Source organism: Plectropomus leopardus, chromosome 16 (assembly GCF_008729295.1).
Source record: "Plectropomus leopardus isolate mb chromosome 16, YSFRI_Pleo_2.0, whole genome shotgun sequence".
Lineage (NCBI taxonomy): Eukaryota > Metazoa > Chordata > Actinopteri > Perciformes > Serranidae > Plectropomus > Plectropomus leopardus.
In genome coordinates this window covers 12864813-12887359 of record NC_056478.1, presented here as the reverse complement: position 1 = coordinate 12887359, position 22547 = coordinate 12864813, and the positions used below count along the sequence as shown (strand labels likewise).

The window sequence follows — 22547 nt, the reverse complement described above, 5'->3', positions numbered from 1 at the left end:
TATAGTGGCGCACAAGGTGATTGTTATGGAAAGAAAAACAAACAACCTGGCATTTTTTCTCTTAATTGTGGAATTATGAGGGGTCAAAACAGACCTTTCTCCAGCGCTAGCACAGTGCGACATATGTCTGGCTTTGCAAGACTAAAGTTTTTATAAAAGTTTGATACTTTTTCACAAGTATAACTGTATGATTGTGCTACTGATCTCTCAGCAGATGCTTGAGTTTGCTTCCCATTGGCTCAGAAAGATAGAAATGCAGAAGTACTGAACTTCTACTGAACCCTTCGCTTCTATGGCAGCCACAGGTTTCTTATCTGTGAATTCAATGGCAAATACATGGAGTGTGCACTCCATGTAGACCGTGTCAAGCTGTCACACACAGTTTCAAAGTAGTATTGTATTATCTGGGTGGAAGTCCCTTGCTATTTCCAATTTCATCCAGCTTTCCATGTCTTCTGCATCAAGCCAGATGTCCCTGAACTCCATGCACTCCTATTTCTTTCTCACTTCGGTGTGTGCATGTGAGCATCCTAACATTCGAATTTACCTCAAAGCATGACTTCTTAAATTCAGCTTCACAGAAGAAACCACTTCTTCTAACTGATTTTGGCCTGAAGAATCCATTTGGGTGCCTGTGAAGGGAATCCTTGAACCTGTTTTTATTCAGGACTTTCAAAAACAACATCTGGATCATTGGGGGTATTGAGAACTTTCCGAAAATGAGATGCTGCAACCTTTTTTTTCTCTTCTGCTTCTTCATGTGTATGCCTCCTGTCCCCCCCCCCCCCCATTCCCCTGTTTCCAGTCTTGTTCTGCCCTTGGCCTGTGTGTAACTGTCTGGATAGCAGAGGGACTCATTGAATTCCACTTGTACAGTGTTCAGCTGTTGTTCATTATTCCTTTGTGTTTATCCTTTTAAACTTCCACTTGTCAACTACTCATGTAGAGAACTATTTTTACTTTTCCTAGTGTTTCCAATCTAGCCTGGCTGTTAGCTATTTGGGCCAGCCTTGCCCCTCGCCAAAACCCTGACACTCTGCATCTCCATATTTCCTAGAAACTGATGGGTGAGGCCACACATGGGCTGTAGGGACAAAGCACACACAAAACGTTGTAGAGACATTGTTTCCATTCTCATTAATTGTACGTCCAGCTCGGTAGTGTGTTCTGCTTAGTTATTGGTAGTGTTTTCCATTGGGAAGCCAGTAAGGGATCATATCTCTGTTCAAGTGTGTAGATTTCATTTCAACATAGCATCTTCCCTGAGCAATTTTTGTGGTCCCAACATTAATCACAGACACTACATAGCAAGAGAAGAATGATGGAATAAGTAATTAGATGCAAAAATAATAGAAAAATAATCATATATGTGACAACGTACAAACAGACAGCAGACAAAATCGAGCGACTCATGCACAAAACCAAACAACAAAAAAATATTAATAAAAAACTGCAAACATTACAACCACAAAGGGGCCAATAACTGATAAACAGTAGAGTGTGAGTGCTACAATCGTGTTTAAATGTAGATATAGACAGCTTCGTTAATAACAAGAGAAGTTCATTTCAAAGTAAGAAGACATAAACATACACACATACAAGTGTTGAAATGGATCTAATATTACCAGGTAAATTATTCCAAACTACTGGGGCATTAAACATAAAAACTCTTTTGCCAATTGTTTTCTTAGCTTGCGGGATAGAGAAATAGAGCTGGGCAGAGTGCATGTCTTGATAAAATGAAGTGAAAGGTACAAGATGCTGTTTTAGATAGTGGGGATAATTGGAATAAATTCATTTAAATGTATGTTGAAGCCAGTGAATTTCTCTTGTTACATTTAGAGGATTGGCGTCAAACACATTTTTTATGCACCAATATATAGTGGAAATGTCTTCTTTTATAAGTAAACACAAAGTTCAGGCCAAAGGTGACAATGAACAATATAAAAATAGTCTATACTTGAGTAAAATGCCATAAGGCTCCCAGGCATTGTGTATTGATGTCAGGTATTTTTTTCTGCTACAGATCAGCTTTTCTCATTTAATGTCATCCATGCTGAGTCAAAAAACATGTAGGCATAGTTTACTTTTTTCTCCTCCTTTGCGTCTTTTGTTTGGCTCTCTAAATGTGCCTGCAGCACCTACTCTCATCGATGATTAATTTCTTCTTTTAACTGGTTTTAAAGCCTTGGAAAGCCCTAGAAAGTCCAGCTCTTTTCCAAAACTCTGTACATGTTAAAAACATATTCCACATTTCTGTGTTTTCTGAGAAGTCGAGAATTGTGTTATAATATTTTGAGAAGAAAGTTGAAATATTAGTAATATAATATAATATAATGAGAATAAAGTAATAACGTGCTCTCTTCATCCGAGATGGAATACCGAAATTAACTGACTTTTAATTAGGTATAATATGGGCCCGTTGCATATTGAAAACTGTCATGCACTGTGTTTTACTGAATCAGTAAAAGATGCGATTTGTCCCATATTTTTGTGCACAAAACTGAATGAGGATCATGTGAATGAGTTCACTCATACTGGTAGGGACATGTCCCCACTGTCCACATGCAGACCTCTTGTCTTTGTCTCTGCGATGCTGACGCCAGCTTGTTGATGGAGGAGCCTTGCAACATGGAGCATAGGATGCATGTGAATAGGATGTAACAAATTAGATTATTGCATTGCTTACTGGCAGGAAAAAGAAGTGTCTGGCAACAACCTGTGTCACGGAGGGGGAAGCAGCTCATGGCTGTCTACACGCTCCACAGACCAGCAGTGGAGTTAGTTTGGACAGGGGCTGCTGTACTTACAAATTGGGGAGATTAAAGGACAAAATTAAATTCACTTTGAAAAGGGGAAAAATGGGTCCCATACCATAACGAAACTTGGGGAAAAACTAGTCGAATACTTTCACTCATGATAAATTCATGGACTATATCCTATATCTGTTAATTCTGGGCTCTCAGAAAAATCCTCTGATCTCTGACACTTCTAGCACTTGCACTGTACCTTTCAACTCTTAATCTGTGTAATCTGGCAAACGTCCACTAGAAACACCTGAGTATTGTCAGTTGAATGAGTCTACTTTTTAAATATCCAGACATTTTCCTACGATTCTGACCTATTTGAATAATACCAGTCCGTTTCACAAATTTGGGTCGTTATTATGTGTTTGTATTACTTTGAAATTTGACATATTGTGTACTCCACTTGTGCAGAGACATGACTTGCAAAGTCATTAATGTCTTGTATATGTGACTGGGATAACTAGATGTCACATACAGAATTATTTCAGCTACAATATTTATGTGAGGAATGACTGAGAGGTTTCAGTTGCATTGCCCTTAGTCAGAGAGCTAATGTGAGGGATCTTCGCTATATGTGAGACTACTGTGATATCTCTAAGTTTGTTTTGGCTACTGAGAGCCTGCCTCTCCATGCAGACCTGGAACGCCTTTGGGATGTTTTTTAATCTGTCATAGCAGCAGCGGAAGAAGACGCTTGGAAGAATTGCTTTTAAAATGTTGGCTTTCCTGTGCATGACATGACCTAGGGGAAAAAAAGATCTATGCTGATGAATATTGTGAAATGAAACAATGTGAAGCTGTTCAGTCAAGGCAGAGGTTGAAACTGTGGTGAGGTCAATCTGTAGAGGAAGAGTCTGCAAATCAAATCAAGGTGGACCCAGAACCAGATAAATACACAGCCAAAGTGTAGCTTTAACTATGGCTTTGTGCTCAGCTCAAACATCCAACCACTAGGGATGATGACTGTCTGACAGTAGTTTGTTTTTTGTTTGCATTAGGAAGTCACTATCAATGTAAGGTCGTAAGGTGCACCTGTGACAGACTGAGTGATTTCAAGTCTTTTGGCAAATCTTTTAATTTTGAAAATCAAAATGAATCAAGCTTTGTATGTGAGAATCCAAATTCCTGATGTTACGTGCCACTAGACCAAATACTTTTTTTTTTTTAGCTTATATTTACGCTTACTTGTGGCAAAATGTACATTGACCTTACTCACTCTATTAACCATTTTACTGCATGAAACCTACCTCTACACTAGGGTTGGGCAGTATCACATTATTACAGTATACCAGGGTATTTGGAAATTTACAAGGTACTGTATGTTTTTTTTTAATACCGTCATAGATACAGGTGCTCCTCTTTATGTTAGACTCAATGTACGTTGTGCACAGCACGCACCACCAGAGCTCAGTCTGTGAAAATTCCTGAAAATTCAGGAAGGTATGAAATATTACCAGGCCCAGTATGCATATATACTTACCTGTCATGCTTTAAAAAGAAAAAGATGAGCTGTCCAAAAATAGTCTTAAATTTGGCTTTAAGTTATCTTACAAAGGTCTAAAAAGACATTAAATTTAAATGTCTGATACCTTTAGACACCTTGATACCAAGGAATCAGGTTAGCTTATCCTTTATCACATAAACAAATATTTAGTTAAATCACCTACAACCTGACGCACATCCCTCCAACTCCTTCAAAATATTTTTTAAAAATCTCTGTACAGTAGCAGGAGCTGACATATGCTTGTGATTGTTGTCTATAAAAGTGATAATTGCTTGATTTCTGCCATGACTCAGATGATTGTCAGAAACTGTGTTTTATCTAATTTTGTGAGACACATTAAATTAACTGTATGTGCATTGTTTTTGTCTTTTTTTCAGGTGGATCTCATGAAGAATATCAGTAATATCCCTCAGCCATTCCTCTATACGCGGCATGTTCACTTCCTCAACTTTACCAGGTACAGTGATGCTCAGCAACAGCATTTGGAAACACAGTAACTCTTAACATTTGTTGGTCCAGAGCGGAAATTTTGTGCTGATTTTTATTTGTCTTTGTCAGGTTCAGGATAGAGCAGCCTGTCTATATCAACATAATCCGGGACCCCATCAACCGGTTCCTCTCCAACTACTTCTTCCGTCGCTTCGGTGACTGGAGGGGCGAACAGAACCATCTCATCCGCACTCCAGGGATGAAAGATGATGAGCGATACCTGGTGAGACCCTTCTTTATTATTTCTGGCTTGAAAAACAGTTCAATCTTCTTGAGCACAAATTTGAGATTTCCATGCTTTCAAGCTGTATTTTACGGTTTTATAGATGCGTATACCAGTGTGATGTTGTTTTTCCTCTGAGAGGAGTCTCCTCTTTGAGTAAATGATTCATAGATAAGTACATATTTTTGAGTGTTGCACTTTCATCTAACAGTGTCTCAAACTCTTTAATGGTCGAGGAATAAGAACTTCTCTTAAGTTTCTATTGAGATGACCCTGTGAACTGCTTACTAATGCATAAATGTAAATGTGAGGTGTACCACTTTTCATTCAGGAGAACTACTTTTGATTCTTTGCTGGAGTCTCGCACAGAGTGCAGTCATGCGAGCACACAGGGCCTGTTGATTGATTGGCTGGGGTTTTGTGGCCAAACCATTGCACCTACCTTTCAGATTTGACAGGGGCTGTATTACGGGAATTATTATGCTAGCATTAGTCACCTTAATCAGTTCTTTTTGTTTATAAGCAGCGCATTCTTTGCCATAACAGTGTACCAGATTTATGATGAATAGAAGGTCTCTCTCAAAAAACTTGTCAAAACTCAGGTTCAGTGTATAGGATTAAATGGAGTCTAATATAATAAGCCTGTTTTTTTGTGGATGTGTTTTCGTTTACTGAGAATGAGCTGTTTATATCTACATAGGAAACCGGTCCTCGTCCACAGAGATCACCATTTGGCACGTGCCATGTTTCTTTACTAGCCCAGAACAACACTTAATCTAGAACGAGCCATTGACGTTTTCATGTCGGCCACACAAAGCTCCTCTGACAAGTTGAACAGGAAAAACATTGATTTTTAACATAAAACTCAGTATTTTTATTGGTTTTAATCACCTAGTTGTTTTTGTAGAAGAAGAGTCCTCTGCAGATAATTCGGCTCCCGGTAAAAACCTCCTGAACAATGAACACTAAAGCAGTCGTAGTCGGGAGTTCACTCCAGGCACATGGGAGAAGTTTTAGCTGGTTGAAATCTGCATCCCTCACTGTTAGATGCCACTAAATCTTACGCACTGCTCCTGAAAAGTATTATGTTAAACTAGGAGACGACAGAGTATACAGTACTGAACTATATTCAGAGAGGACACCACGTTGCTCATGTCACATTGCCCCAGTCCTAAGAGAACCACTGTAGAAAACTTTTCTAACAAAATTATTTAAAAAGTCAAACAAATACTGAATATTTTAGCCTTCTTCCCCTCTATCTGCCTTTCATCTTGGTCCCAGTGCCCACAGGCCCATTTACTCTCATACGGACATTAGCTAAATCAATGCCACGGATGTTTATGGTTTGAAATACTAATGCGTTTGCAGTATTTGACAGAGCTGCACAGTTACTTTATGACTAAGTCTCTAGCTTGCCAGTAAAAGCGCTTTGACTCTGTATCTGTTTTGGTTCCTGGCCAGCTGGTTTCATAACCTGCAGCTCAGTTGAGACATGAAGTGAAATGTTGTATACTCATTTCTTATTCTGGTATGAGCTTTATGTACACTAATTATGGAGACATGTGAGCCAAGGAGTGTTTGCAGAGAAAGAGAGAAAGACCGTAATGATACTGACTGTTGAACTATGTTATATAAACACTCTGTTATCTTCTACAAAAAGATTGTAACAAGAGCAGAACCCTACTGATATTGATTTTTTTTTTTTTTTTGATTACAGTCATTCACTCATTAAATAACTGATAAATGCCATATCCCATGTCTGCCAGAAGACTGGTTTGTTGAATTTAGGATCTCTGTTTGTTGTCATCATGAGACAAACATTAACTTCCTAAATGTTAAAATATAAGCAGCAGAATATTTCTTCAATGCTGGACTATATCAAAACCACACTCTGCTCTCTTTGAAGATGTTTTACACATGGTGTTGCTGGAGGCAGGAAAGCAGATTGTAAGGCCACAGCAGGCTGACACTAAACCCAAAATTTAAATCTGATTATGATTCCAATTAGAGACCTGATTTACTATAACCACATCAGAAACTTCGTATTCTACATCTGCCTGGCAAAGTTGTTTACCCCTTTAGCATCATACTGCCAGCTATGCATCTAACATTTTACAGCACATGCCATTCGGAGCCTTAGTTTAATTTTCAAGTTGACTATTTTATCACTGTGTGTGAGTTTTTCCACTGCGGAGGAGCTACTGAAGTAGAATTTTAGCTCATGACATACATAGAAGTTGGCAGTGAAGTGATGGGTCTAATGTGTAATTGAAGAAAACTATATTTTGGATTAGGGGAGCAGGTAGGCAGAAACAGAATATTTTGGCTGTAAAAAATAGGTCAAAACATTGATCAGTACAAGATTTTATCGCAAATCAATATCCAGGCCTAAAGAGAGGTGCACGCCAGATTTCTCCCACAGTCTCACAGTACCGTCTGAGCTCAGACGGCCATACTGAGAGGCGAACAGGAGGAGTGAATGTCATTCTGGCTTGAGTCTGACTGGGTGTAATTAAGTATTGCACTGCTTTCCCTCGAGTTTTGGACCATGTGAGTTGAGTTATTAAAGTATGCAGACCACGGGGGCCCCTTGCTACAGTTAAAGGGGGAGGGGGAGGCTGTAGTGCTGTAGACTGGCTTACCTGTGTGTGTGTATGTGTGTGTGTGTGTGTGTGTGTGTGTGTGTGTGTGTGCGTGTGTGTGCGTGTGCGTGTGTGTGTCTATGTACACTACTATATTTATGAGGACCAGGAGTCTTAACAGGGTGTAAAACTTATGTAAATTTTGCAAAGTGATGACATTTTGTCACTGCCCCTGAGTCACTAAAGCATATTGTAAATCTTGTCCTCCTCCCCATCGCTTTTAATCGCCTCATTCTCTCGAAATGTCGGAGATAACTGAGATTTTGCTGCAACTTATGACAGTATCAGCATGGAAGTGTCTCCTAGATCATCCGGTTTTGCTCTGCTGTGCTGTCTTTTCTTTCTTTACATTGCTGCTGTTGGTATTGTTTATTTATACTGACTGCGCTCGATAGCCACAGCAACCTAGCTTACCTAATCAGCAAAAAACAGCTTGCAGTTATGTGCTAAATCATATCTATAAACAGTGGCTGCAAGCATATGCCACACTACCATCTGTATAATGCTGCAGCAGACTGCTGTACACTGCAAAAAGTGCTGAACTTCACTGATAAGAAAAATTACAGGCCAAAGTATGAATAAAGTCAGACTGAAGTTTAAAAGCTTCAAATATTATGTAGTTTAATGTGTTTTTAAAAAAAATGTTTTAGCTAGAATTTAGATTAGGTTTAGGGTTAAGGAATTCAAACATTCGGCTTCTGTTCTATTGTGCTAGAAGCATCTGTCCACATTTTTAGATTGGTAGGACAAGTGATCCTCAAGAAATCACCAACCCCAGACAGTGGAACTGCAGCATTCTTCTCAGCACAATGTCACCTGACACAGAGTTATTTGATACAACATTGATATCCAAAATAAGACTTACAGCAGTACTTCTACCATCAAATGACCACTGATAAATCAATTACTCATCCTGTTGTATATTAACTTCTTAAAAAAAATAGTTTTTCTCACTTCTCTGGTGAATAAAGAATCCAAAAACAGAAAATTCTTGATGAATTTAAGTCATAGGGGTCCACAGTTAACAACAGCAAAACTATATCAAAACATCAGTTTATAAACTCTCAGTAAACTCATGCAGTTTAATCCAAGTCTCATTTATCCAGTCGTATACTCAGTACTTAGTACTTAGTACTTACAAACAGACAGCCCTTTTCACCTCAAAGTGAAATTTATCATTGCTCTCCTCAATGCCAGACTCCTTTGACAAAATCAGTAATTTTAGCTGCTGGTGTACAGCTGCCTCAGTCAGTTAGTTTGTTTGTGTCATTGTGTGACTTTTGTGAATCCGGACTCATACTTTAAAACACCAGATTCTCTCAGTAACGCAAACGAACTTAGTGATTGAGGCAGCAGTAGACCAGCAGCTCTTATGTTCAGTGAGGTAAAATAACTTTTTGTCAATGGGGTCTGGCTTTGAAGAGAGCATAAATAGCTCACTTTACTTTTAGCTTACTTCCCACTTGGAAAGGGCTGTACTGAGCGTATTGATAAATGAGGCTGGGATTAGACTGCGAGAGTTGTGTGCGAGTCTGTCAACAGATATTCTTGATATAGCGTAGTAATCGATATATCTATGATCTCAATTGATCAAGAATTTTCTCAATTTTTGGATTTTTCTGTCATCTTCATAAATTTAGTGAAACCTGGGTTTAGTAATTGATATACAACTGGTCTTTTTTGAGGTGGTGGGGGCATCGTTTTTCATTAAATATGAAGCTGTAAGGTTCTTTGGGTTGAGGCCAGAATGTCCTCGCAAGTATTGCATTTCAAATACCTGTGTGTGTATCAGCGTGAGTGCGCCCCGCTATGTCAACACTCAGAGTTAGGACTAGTCTTGGATATATCCACAGCCTGGTGTGCATTAGCCCTGCCTGCCCTGCGCTGGGTGTATATGAGAGGTGTCAATGAAAGAACACTGTCAGTTTGCGAGCCGGGGCCGAGGGAACCTGATGCACGTGTTACTGAGACATTCCTGTGGTCGGCTTGGATTTTCCATCAGTCCCCCACACCCCTTTTTACACACACATACACTACACTGTACACAGTACGCAGTGGACATTTGAAAGCAGAGTGCGCACACATAGGACTGAGCACATGCGTGGACTGTCACTTAGGACTTAAGAGCTTTTATTTAGAATGAAACTGGTTTTGATTAACCAGCTCAGATTGATCTGGTCAGATAATTTTAGTGGCCGAACAGAATTAAGTTTATATTTCTATGCATGCAGCTGAATAGTAAATTCAGAGGGAGCAGCTGACAGAGATTAATCGGGCTCCTCCCTACCAAAATGTATGTGTATGCTTCTTTTCATACAGAGAATGCACGCAAACACAAAATGTCTATGAGGTAATTCGGTGTCCCCACTGAACCCAAAGAGAACAGGTTAGTTCCCACACTTTAACAATTCTGGTCTGATCAGTTGAGATTCCCACAGACTGTGAAAATAATCTGCTCCCAGGTAACCTGACGTTTACAGTGACACATACACACTCCCAAACAAATAACGCTAGAGGCCTGACTGGCATCAATCCTGCCCCGGCTTGCCTTGACATTAGCAACAGCAGGGTGGTGTATCTGTCCCACGGTTGTTTGCCTAAGGTGCAACTGACACATGAGGTTTACTAGTCCCAGCTATCAGATGTTGTATGAGGAAGTATGTCATTGTTTTTATGCCTCCATGCCAGCGATACAGGAGGCCAGTGACATTATGTTTTCGGGTTGTCTATTTGTCTGTCCATTGGGCACATTCTTGTGAACACGATGTCTCACAACCGCTTTGAAAGAAATTTCCTTAAATTTGATTCAAACATTCACTCAGACTCAAAAATGAGTTTTATCAAAAGATTTTTGTAGTTAAAGGTCCCTGTGACCTTGTCCGTCTAATTCGTGTGAACACAATAACTCAATGCCAGTTTCCTCAATATATATCTGGTTTAAAGACTTGTATAGTGTCTGGTCAGAACATTTGGCCAGTGGTTTTGCTGCTTGCAGCCTTATGCAAAAATGGTTTACATAAACTTCACTTCAATGTCACTGCGCTTTCTTGGGTGATGATGAACACATCTTGAATGCTATATAAAATGCTATAGATTTATTATTATATCAATGACGTATATTGAATTATGTTGCTGTTCTAACTTATTTTACCCAGAAATAACATCCAAAGGGCCTCCTTAAATAACTGAAGCGCCAGAAAAATATCTCTGCTAAATAATAAAATTAAATAAAAAATAATAAAACAAAATCAATGCTCCACTTTATCGTAGTAGTTATGTCAAAGCAAGGAACTAATACACCTTTTTTTGATACATACATTTACTGATTTGCTTGCTTCATTTTTCCCTCCTTTTCTGACTGGGAATGTTGGTAGGCTGCAGTGGTAGAAGTACTCTAAACACTTTTTCTGAGATAAAACTATTAACTATTAATAGTAGAACTATTAATATTGCATAGTAAAAGTCCTGCATTTAATTTTTTGTGTAAAAGAGAGGCACAATCATCAGCACAATGTACTTATGTTAAATTAAATGAATAATAATGCATATTTTATTTGTTAAATTTTTTTGCAGTTTTATTCGTGTTATAGCTTTTAACATTATGGCAAACTCACACAATGGAAGTTGGTGAAGACATGTTTGACTAAGTCTGTAGCACCGCGGTTGTAAAGTAGAGCCCGGATTACTTCTTGGTGTGTTTAGCAGGTGGTAATGTTATTGTTTTTATGAGTTACTATGGCAAAAGAAAACATACCCAAGTCATGCTCATCTTGCATCAGAATTGCACCAAATTTGACAATGTGTGTCCTGAAGGACACACAGAGAGATATATAGACAAAAGAATTAGTGGCTTTAGATGCAAAAAAATGTCTTTGTTTCATTTTTGTTAAGGTTGCTGTGACTGGTGGCTTACGTGATTGTGTCTGTTTTTTTTTCTGCTAAAATGTGACAACAAATTAATGCAGGTTTAATTGTGATTTGACCCAGGTGTACCACTCCCATGCTCCCGATGAATGCTGCCGCAAACTGTCCCATGGGAAAGGTTTACATCATCAGTTTACTGATTGAATTCATAGATTACATTCAGTGAAACGGGAGGCCGGTGCACAGATTAGGGCCTGTTTTGCTACAGTTTTTGTGACTGCTCACTTGGCTTAATCCACAGTTAGAATAGGAACAATGAGCCTGAGTGTGCACACAGGAGCCCTCTTCGCAATACTAATGGGTCCTCCAAAGAGAGTGCGTATTGTCTGTCGACTGTGTGTGCGCGTATTTGATTGTGCGCAGTTGTATATGAATGAGTTGTGGCTCGATTCCCAGAGGTCCGCTAAATGCTGAGGCATAGGGGTCCTGTAACAAGTGTTGGAGCAAAGCGGAGGGGGGACCTCCTGGCAATGAGCCATTTGTGTCAGGGGAAGGCGTCACATGTGTCTTCCTGTTTGGCTTTCACAATTCCTTGTCTCTGACTCTCGCTTGCTTTTTCACACTGTTTTCGTTCATAATTTGGCTCCTGATAATTTTTTTTGGAAGCTTTTTTCGCTGTGTCGCAAAAAATGTCTAGCGTCATTTCTTGTTAGTCTGCTAAGTTGAGAGAGAAATGTTAGTTCATGTATCAACAGTAACTTTTCTGAAACCTCTGCATGTGAGTCATCGTCTCTCACACAAAGTTTTATTGTATTTATTGAGAAATTTAACACTCGTCACTGACGGGAAACTGTGTGAGATATGCTCGCAATTGATAACACTGGATGTACTGACATTATCATTCTTTGAGAAAGGAAACACAAAAAGAACAATGAATTACTCTTGAAATTATGAAGCAAAGAAAAGCAGGGCAGTCTTTCAGCAGTCTGGTTAGACCGATACTCTAACATCACAATGCTTAACTGTTTTCTAAAGATTCCTCTGGGGTTTTGTTGTGGTTACTTTGAAGAGCTTTCCAGTGGTTTGCCTCACCAATCACCAATATGTCCTGTTCTTGGTGCACAGTGCAGCTCAGTCATAAAGATCAAACAAATCCTGCAGCAGCCTCTTGGTGACTCAGACACAATTGCACCACAGTATTCAGCTGTGAGGAAAAATGACTGACCAAGTGTGTAACTTGTGTTATGGCAGAGTATGTGTATAGGCGACCTTGGCATGATGTCTGTCATGGTTTTCTTGTTATAAACTTGAGAGAAAGGACTCTTTTCATATAAGTTTTTTTTTTAAACTTCAATTAGTCTTTCCCTTTTGGCTGCGAACTCAAAGAGCAAAAATGGCATAGAAGTCATGTTCACACTATCAGAAACATGCAGTCAAAAGTATAACAAAACAAGCTGGTCAAATGCAGACTGTTACTTTGTGTAATTGTGTTAAAAAGACAATTTACCCTAAAACCAAAACTGCATTTTTCCTCTGACCTGTTGTGCTATTTATCAATAGACTGTTTTGGTGTGAGTTTTCAAGTGTTGGAGATATGGGCCATAGAGATGTCTGCCCTCTCTTGAATATAATGGAACTAGATGGCACTCAGCTTGTGGTGCTCAAAGAATCTGACACAAAAATCTAAAACTCGACTGCAATGTCTCTTTTAAAATTCATGACCTGGTTACTCAAAATAATCTACAGACCCTGTTTTGAGCATTTTCATGTAGGAAGTATTTTCTTTCTACTGAACTACACCTGCCAAAGGTATAACTGTGAATAAGGAAGCATGCATCTACCTATGGATGAGAGGCTAATGCTTGTGACAGTGCTGATGTAAACATAAATGGCATCTTCTTCAGCTGAGCTGCAACATAAGCTAGCTCAGTGGTGCTCGGAGAGCTTGGAGTAGATGCAAGCTTCCTTCTGCATGTTTATATGGTTGCTGGATATAGTTAGGTAGAGACAAATAGCTTAGGGTTTATTAAAAACCTGGAAAAGTTATGGAATTTCACAGTCACATTTTCCAGGCATAGAAAAGTTATGGAATTTAAAAAAAAAAAAAATCTTTTAAAGTTTTGGAAGAGTCATCCAATTTTGTTTTGTGTAATGAAATTGTAACAGTAATATTATGTGGATCAATTCCTCGCAATATGAAATAACAGCTCATTTATTTTCTGTAGCTGTTGAAGAAACACTTCTCTAATATGTGTCGGTGTGTGACAATGTTTTGTTTCCATCACATACTTTTCTCAATTTTCTCTCACCACAGTCTGTTTCTCTCCATGTATTCCAGCTACCTGGAATTATGTTTCAATCTGATGCGTTAGAAAAATGCCCGACAAGTGGGGCAAAAAAAAGGTGGGTTCTTGAAAAAGTGATGTAAAAGTTTTTAAATTTTGTCCATAGAAATGCATAGGAACCATTATAGTTCTTAAATGCTCATAACAAGGTCTGTGGATCATCTTGAGTAACCGGGTCGTAATTTCTGAAAAGAGACATTGCTGTTGACTTTTCCAAATGAATTCTCTTGGCACTTTGAGCACCACAAGCCGATTGCCATCTAGTTCCATTGTACTGGAGAGAAGACAGACAGCTCTACAGCCAGTATCAACAGTCAGCTACTCACACCAAAACAATCCAGATTGATAAGTAGCACTACGTGTGAACTGTACTTTCAGAAGCACACTATCCAAGCTCACACATGCTCGATCACACATGGTTTCTCCCTTGTATCCATGTTTACACCCCTGTCGCTGAGGTGTTTTTGACAGCTCAGTCACCTGGTTCCCAGTGTTCATCCGCAGGCCCCTCACATCTCAAATGTCACCCTCAATAGCAGACTGTGTCCTTTTGGAAAGTCTGGGCCTCTGGTCCCGTCTGACCCAACTTAATCTCGGTGATGGAGCATGTTGCCCTCAGTGTTGGCTTTGACAAATTGCTCTGTTTTAAATCAGCCGTTACGACTTATCAGAGTATAAATCAAGCTTTGACGCAATCATTACGCTTTCAATTTGTGTCCACTTTTAGATCAGTTTCCCCTTTTATGCAGCGGGGTCTGTCGACACCTTTTGCCTCACGCACGGAGCTGGTGCTACTGTATGTGTGTGTGCCTGAGCACATGTGGCGTATATTTGCGTGCGCCTGTGTGTGTGTGTGTGTGTGTGTGAGAGAGAGAGTGAGAGAGTGAGTGAGTGAGTAATGCTTCGTGGAGTGTTATGTTGCTCGGGACTTGTTGCCATCCATAAGGCTTACGTCACCTGACACGGATTTGACTGCTAGTTCCACAGCACTGAGTGGCTGGCCAGCTTCACTCCTGCATGTGTGTTTTTAATCTGTCCTCTGTGTTTTTTTCCCTTTCATTACTTAATAGGTCCCACATTTCGACAAAGGGCGTTTTAAAGTTCAAGTATCACTTTATTTCTCACGTAGGAGACTTGAAGTGTTTAAGTGCATCCCTGCTTGATCACTGCATCATCATAAGCTATCATTTGTCTGATTTTGGTAGCTAGATCAAGATGAAGATCTTTATATTTCATAAATGTATTTTTTCAGTCAAGCACAAGTTCATACCAACTATGTGTGTTGTGATTTGACAGCTCAGCACCTGAAAGCGACTGATGTGACGGGGCAGAGCTTATCTCTGTGCTCAGGATGTGGTTTTGCAGAGCACTTCTCAGATGATTATTATCATACAGTTCACAGTAGAGCTGGTGAAGGGCTCCCTCTAGTGGCAGAAATAAATCTGTACGTGTGTAAGAGGTTCATCTGTATCTTAAAGGAATGAGTACTGTTGAATTAAAAGGATTGTTGTGTGTTTGTCTGCTTCCAGGATATCAATGTGTGCATTTTAGAGAATTACCCAGAGTGCTCCAACCCCAGAGTTTTCTACATCATTCCCTACTTCTGTGGACAGCATCCTCAATGCAGGTATGTGCAGTCACTCAAGTTCCTCCAGTGAGCATTTTGATGTCTTAGACCAGTGATGGATAAAGTACTTGAAAGCTACACTTGAATTAAAGTAGAGATTTCTTCCCAGAAATAGACTTTGGTAGAAGTTTAACGCTCCTATTAAAATATCACTTGAGTAAAAGTCTTAAAGTATCTGATATTTACGGTCCTCAAGTATCAAAAGTAATTTTTCAATATCAAATTTACTTCAGTGCTAAAAGTAAAAGTACAAATAAATGCTGTGTAAAAAAAAAAAACAAAGCAGTCAGATTTTGAGAACTATGAAGTTTATTTATCGTAACATACACCGCCTTAAAAATGAAGCGTACATTACACTTGAAGAAAAACAGGGTCTTTTTTAAATTTTTTTATTTTTTTTAAATTTTTACAATTGAAAAGATTTAAAGAAAAAACATATTTTTCTTCACACCCATTCCTTAGTTTGTCCATCCATCCCCTCTCCCCTTCCCTATTTTGTTGTCGGTAACAAATATACGAAGAAGAGATGTAGTGGAGTTAAAGTACAGGTTTTATTTATGTATTGCAGTAAAAATGAAAGTTGACAGAAATATTAAAAATGAAAGTTCAGTACAGATATTCTCAAAAAGTACTGTAAGAAGTATTATTTTGTTAAATTACAGTACTATTTTAGACATTAGTAAACTTGTCATGGGACTCAAGCCAATTTTGTGCCTGATTCTTCCTGATTCTCCCCTCCGGACAATTGTGAGCAAAGCCCCACTTTTTGATGCTTCTAGTTCAGATGGTTTTCAACTCAAAAATGTACTCAATTCCAATGTGTGCTACATGTACAGTCCATTTTCACGCTGCATCCATGACTACATTCATATTTTTAAAGTTTTTTCTTTGTGAATTTTCTCTAAATCGTTGCAAAAACTAACAGCTACTTTTTTCTACCTGTCGTTGCAAGAGATTTGCAAGATTTCCAGTTCTGAGAGCCACACTTTTATTAAAGAAACTGTGACTGATGTGCGAGGCTTAGACCGCTTTAAGCTCAACTGCTTTGCCGAATGTGTAATGAAGAAGCTTTGCCAGGGGATCCATCGTAGTACCCAGGCACGACAAACCCCGTCAGGACTCTACGTAGAGAGGAAGGAAAGAACAGGATGAGTGGGGTTTTATGCAGGAAGTGACATGTGTGAGATCTCCAACAATTACGGCATCTGTTAAGATGTTTCAAGTCTGATTGTGTGGTGACGTCTTAGGATGCTCTGTCAGATTTTTTTAAAATCTGTTTCTTACTCATTTTTCTCCTCTCTCCATCAGGGAACCAGGAGTGTGGGCTCTGGAGAGAGCCAAACAGAATGTGCTGGAGAACTACCTCCTTGTGGGTATCCTGGAGGAGCTGGAGGATGTTCTACTCCTGTTGGAGAGGCTCTTACCTCATTACTTTACTGGAGTACTCAACATCTACAAGAGCCCTGGTGAGTGAACCTTTCAATTTTTTTTAATGTTAAATTATCACATTTGTCACTGTTTTTTGTTAATATTTGAACATGAGCTACTCTCTCTCAAAGCCAGGACCCAGAAAAGTAAGTCTCAAATGTACAAGCTATAGTTGGAATATTATCACTGCTGGTAAACGCTCAGTGATTGAGGCAGCTGTAGACCAGCAACCCCAGTGAACTGTGAAGTACAAATACTGTTTTTGTCAATAGAATCTGGTGGCTTAAAGATGAGGGCAAGATGAAGCTGTGAAAATGTTATAAATATAGTGTACACTTAGGTTAGTATTTTTTTAGGCTTGAAACTAACCAATTAAGGAAGCATTTGCCCTGCACCTTTTCATTTAGGTGACACTTGGGTTTTTCTGCCCAGATGTTATTGTAAAGAATTATTGATATTTGTTATATACACGCAACATTTCCTTGGGTGCTCTCAGCGTCATCTGTAACAGTGGTTCCCCACTGATGGGTCGCTGTCTGAAATTGGGTTGTAGGTCCATTTTGACTGGCCCACCAGTGACTATGGAGCAGCTCCAGACTTTATACTTACAAATGAAATGTAGCACTCTATTTTGGGATTTTGGAGAGAGTTGTTCATGTTTACTAATATTTTTAGACTGTCTTAGGACCTGTGTCCTCATAGCGTTTTTCATCAGCAAAAAAACGGTGGAAGGGGTGTTGGGGAGCGCTTCGACCCAGCACACTCACATTGGGATAAGCTAGGAAACTAATGCAATGTTACATTAACAGATAGTTGCCTACAGGGTAAACAGTGACATCACCGGTGCCTTGCTGAAAGGCTGAGATATTTTAGACTGGCATGGTGCTTTCTCTCTATGTGGTCTCATGCAGCCACATACAAACTCTTCTCATATGGAACAATTGAAAAAAGACCAAAAAAAAAACGCTATGTGGACACAGACCCATCAATATTGTTAACCCAACAAAGTGACTGAAACCACAGACAGTAATTTGAGCTGATTTAATGCATTTGGTGTTTCCAGTGACCTGTTTATGTGTTTGTCTCACAAACTGCTTGTCAGCTTTTTGTTGTGTTGTCTTCTGTGTCTGGTGGGCCAAAGACAAATTTCCACCCTGGTGAAAATAAACATCTATTCTATACTATTCTATGACCTTAGGAACAACATGTATGATGTATGACTGTTTTTGTTTGTTTGTTTTTTAACCATATGCTTTCTGTAGACTATAAGAAGATGGGAAACATGACAGGCACAGTACGTAAACACACCCCCACTCTGGAGGCCCTGCAGGTACTGTACCATCGCATGCGCTACGAGTACGAGTTCTACAACTTCATCCGAGACCAGTTCCACCTCATGAAGAAAAAAATTGGCCTCAAGTCCGTCTCCCAGCCCCCTGCCCACTCACCAGCTTTCCTACGGGAGCTGGCCCTCCGAACCCCTGAGCCGCTGGATGAAGACGAAGACCTGGACACAGACCTGGAGGATGCCAACAGCTGGCTGGTCCATCCCTAAGGTCTATTTGATGACATTGGTGATAGCCAAGAAAAAGCCAATTGGCTAAAAGTGGCTGGAGATAGCTGGAGGCAGCCTGAGGGCAAAGAGGAGCGTTCCACGTCTTTCAGCATTCCTAAGAAAAGAGAGGTGCATTTAGGGGTGAGTGGATCCTGACGCTCGTGTTTTTACGGGCTCTGCTTTGCATCTGCAATAGACTCCGACCATGACAGGCTCAGCACTGAGGACTATCGGGTTGAGTAATTGGAAGGACAAAATGCTCTATTTAAAGAATTGACCGCTAACAGTGGGAAATAATGTTGAGCTCAATCTGCTTGTTTTAATTTGTTTTTGGGTTCATTTATGTAAAAACAAAAAAAACTGAATCTCCAGGAGAGATCAATGCAAGATGCAGATAGCTAAATATGTTGGGAAATATTTTAAATGTAGGTTGCTGGGGAGTTTACTGTGTGAGAGGACTCCAGAGACATAGCTCGAGAAAGAGATCCATATTTTAAGAAAGGGTTACTGTCCTAAAAGCTGGAATGAGAAATGGTATCCATGAATAAAAAAGTACCAAAACCCATTTTCATATATTAGTTGTTTAGGACTGTTGTAAGTGCCAAACCTCGCTAAGAGTCTCAGTAACTGACAAGAAACCTCTGTGCACAGCTGGCGGAGTTGAGACATAAGCAAGTCAGTTGTTATACTGCACTATTGGTTTATAACATTTTAATTTGTAAGATATTATTAGGTATAAATGAGGGTTAGACAGTGAGCACTCAATTATGAATTCAAAGAATTCCAACTGTGTGTGCATGAATGATTGAGTTTGACCAAACCAGCAGTGTATTTTAGCATAGATTTATTATTTGGGACAGGCCATTTGTTGCGAGTCAAACACTAAAAAAAAAAAAAACACTTATGGCGCGTAGTTTGTTTAATCCAAAGTTTAAAAGACTGAGCTTGCCAAATACCAGTGTTTCTACTGCGATGCATTACAAAACTGTATGAATATACTGCACTTTTTCTGAGGTGATGTTTCCTGAAATTCTGCAGCAAAATGAGGGATTTGGTCACAAAACTGGATACTAATTTTCCTTTAATATCATACAGGATTGTTACTGTTTAAGGGTTTATTTCACCCTCGAAATATTATGAAAGTGTTATCCCTGCGAACACTAGCTTCTAATTCTCCAGCAGCTATTCAGAGTGCATGTTTTCATCGCTCATTTACAAATCATCCAGAGAGCAGTAACCATAAGCTAACACACGACTTTCATTTACCATCCTAATCTGCATTGTCTATACCCTTTCATTGTCCTGGTTTGTGTTCAGTGTTTCCTCTTTTTTGCCAGTTTAATTTATTATTTTTTATTCATTTGCATTCCAGATACGATTCTCAGGAAGGAAAAAAAAGATGTTTAATAACTTGATCATTTGTATCTTTGGTTTCTGGCGGCTATGAAAATAATCTTGGTATTTTAAGGTTGTCTAGAATGGGTTTATATAAACAGCTGAAAACTTGTTAACAACAGCTAATGCAGTTCATAATTTTACAGTCTTCAAAATAAATGTCCTCTAACTATTGCAGCTATTGTCTCTACTTTACTTGTTTTTTGTTAAAAAAAAAAATGTGTATAAAGACGATTGTTATTACCTCTTCACCCCCTCCAGGAACACTAGAGTGACAGGCAGGTACTAACAGAGTCGTCACTAGAACGTGGTCCATGCCATCACTTTGCTCTAACCCCTTGTGTAGCTCTCTCTGCCCTGCAGCAGCCTGTCCATCGCTCCACCCAACCCTGGCTCGTGTTCCTTCTGGCTCCCCAGTTGTGAAATTACCTTCCATGCCGAAGTCAGGACAGCACGGCCTCTCCTCTGATAAAAGAAAAAATAGGTATTGCTTTTTTGAAACATGTTCCACTCACACCTGTCTTTCTGCTTTGTGTGCACTTTATTTTGGTCACATCATTTTAAAATGTATATATGATTGAAGACTCTTAATGAAAATTAGGATGATGTGATGACACAGGAGTGTTGTGTGTGTCATTCACGAGTAAAAAGCAAGAAGATGCTTGAAAAGGAAATTACACGGATAAATGCAAGTATGAGTCTCTATACAAAAAGCAAAAGCTGCTCTACTAATACTAAAAAAAATTACCTCTGCAACAAGCAGCATGCCTTGATTTTATGCAACTTTATGAAAGAAAAAATTGAATGCAAGTAACACAACCTTGCTGAACAAACAAACGTTTTTTGTTACATTTCTATGATATTTTTGTCATACTTTATAGCATACTATACTATGTTTCTTAACACATTTCTGTGGCATACGCAATCACAGTTATATAACGTACTATGCAATGACTTTTTCTCTTATTTATTTTATAATCATACTCTACTTTGACTTTTAAAAATCATATTTTATGTAACAGTTAACACATTTATGTGGCTTGCAATAGTATGACTCAAAAATTGACTCAAATTTTTTCACTAATGATACCATGACGTTTTTCTTTTTTTAAATCTAATTTTTATCGCGAACTATACTATGAAATTTTTGTCAAAATTTAATGGCTTGGGATTTTTTTTTCCATTCATTTATAATGCATGCCATTTTGGATGATATCCTATATTATGACGTTTTAGGTGGTTTTTCAGACAATATACTATAGAATAGTAAGACTTTTTGGCATATTTTTGACGACATACTATAGTATGACTTTTTTCGGCATATTTTGGAGAACATTATGACTTTTTGGGCATATTCCAGTCGACATACTATGAGTTTTTTTCCATTTTGGACTTTCTGGGCATATTTTGGGAGACATACTATATTGTGAGTTTTTGGGCATATTTTTTTAATCTTAGGTCTTGAATGACCGGGAACTGTAAACATGAAAGTAAACTGAAAAATATAGGAGGTACGTCATCAATGACGTACCTCGCAAGGAATACTTGAAACAGTTAAAAAGAAAACCCACAATTGTCTCCTTGTCTCCTGAATTTTCCCTGCCAAGGACTTCGATGATTATCAGCCAGTCATTTATCAGTCAAACTTTCGACAGCTATCACTGCCGGTAATCATCTGATGGGGACATCATTAAATTAATCATCTTGTAGTTAGTAGGTCCGGGTTCGAGTCTTCTTTAGGACGGGTGCATTTTGAAGTTTGACGTCTTAGTATTTAAGGAAAACGACGAGTGATCGTTTTGGCCCATACGTCAGGTGAAGTGGTTCCTAAATAGGTAAAACCAGTGTCTCTGTGCTTGCATGTGTTTACTTTTTGCTTGTGTTTATGTGGCCTGTGGTGCTGTTGTTGTCTGACATGGCATCATCTTAAACAACGCAAGTTAGTGCCAGTAGACTCGTTTATTCGAGAGTATAACTCCTGGCGCCGAGGAAAGAGGGACAAGCCGGTATACAACGTCTCATCGCCCTGGAGCGAAGGCGGAAGTACCGCGAGTGCCGAGCCGGAGCAAAATTTAAGGCTAAGCTAAAGGCTCACACTCTGCATCTGTACGAGGACTGCCCGAAAAGAAAGAACAGAACTAAAGATCTGCTGTGTGCCAGTGTAAGGGATGCATACTGAGCCTCTCCCCTCTCTCTCCTGGGCAAGTCAGACCACAACCTGGTGCACCTGCAGCCTCAGTGCGCTCCACTTGTGAGGAGACAGCCCACTACCACGCGATCCCTCAGGAGGTGGTCTCCTGAAGCAGAAGAGGACCTTAGAGACTGCTTTGACACCAATGACTGGAGCGTACTGCTGAATTCACGAGGTGAGGACACCGAGGGAGCGACACAATGCCCGACGGAGTGTTTGAACTTCTGCACTGACATTGACGTCCCTGTAAGGACTGTGTGCTGCTTCGGCAATAACAAACCCTGGGTGACCAGTGAGGTGAAGGCCGTCCTGAACAGGAAGAAGCGGGCCTGGTTGAATAAGGACCAGGAGGAGATGAGGCGGAACTGCAACTCTGCCTGAAGGAGGCCGAGGAGGCGACTGTCACAGGCTGCAAAAAGGAGAATAGTGGCGCAGCTGATGGGAGCATAGAGAGCTAACAAGCTCAACTCCTTTTTT

At 39.5% G+C, this 22547-nt stretch overlaps 1 protein-coding gene across 1 annotated transcript in view; it reads left to right on the top strand.

Moving 5' to 3' along the window:
- The window catches only part of usta (uronyl 2-sulfotransferase a), a 79078-nt gene extending 59022 nt beyond the window's left edge, over window positions 1-20056 (top strand). The window contains exons 5-9 of the mRNA XM_042504039.1: window positions 4689-4768; window positions 4870-5023; window positions 15404-15501; window positions 16810-16967; window positions 18192-20056. Coding sequence (XP_042359973.1) covers window positions 4689-4768; window positions 4870-5023; window positions 15404-15501; window positions 16810-16967; window positions 18192-18484 — 783 coding nt within the window. The 3' untranslated portion in view covers window positions 18485-20056. The remainder of the gene's footprint in view (window positions 1-4688; window positions 4769-4869; window positions 5024-15403; window positions 15502-16809; window positions 16968-18191) is intronic.
- The last annotated feature ends 2491 nt before the right edge of the window (window positions 20057-22547 follow it).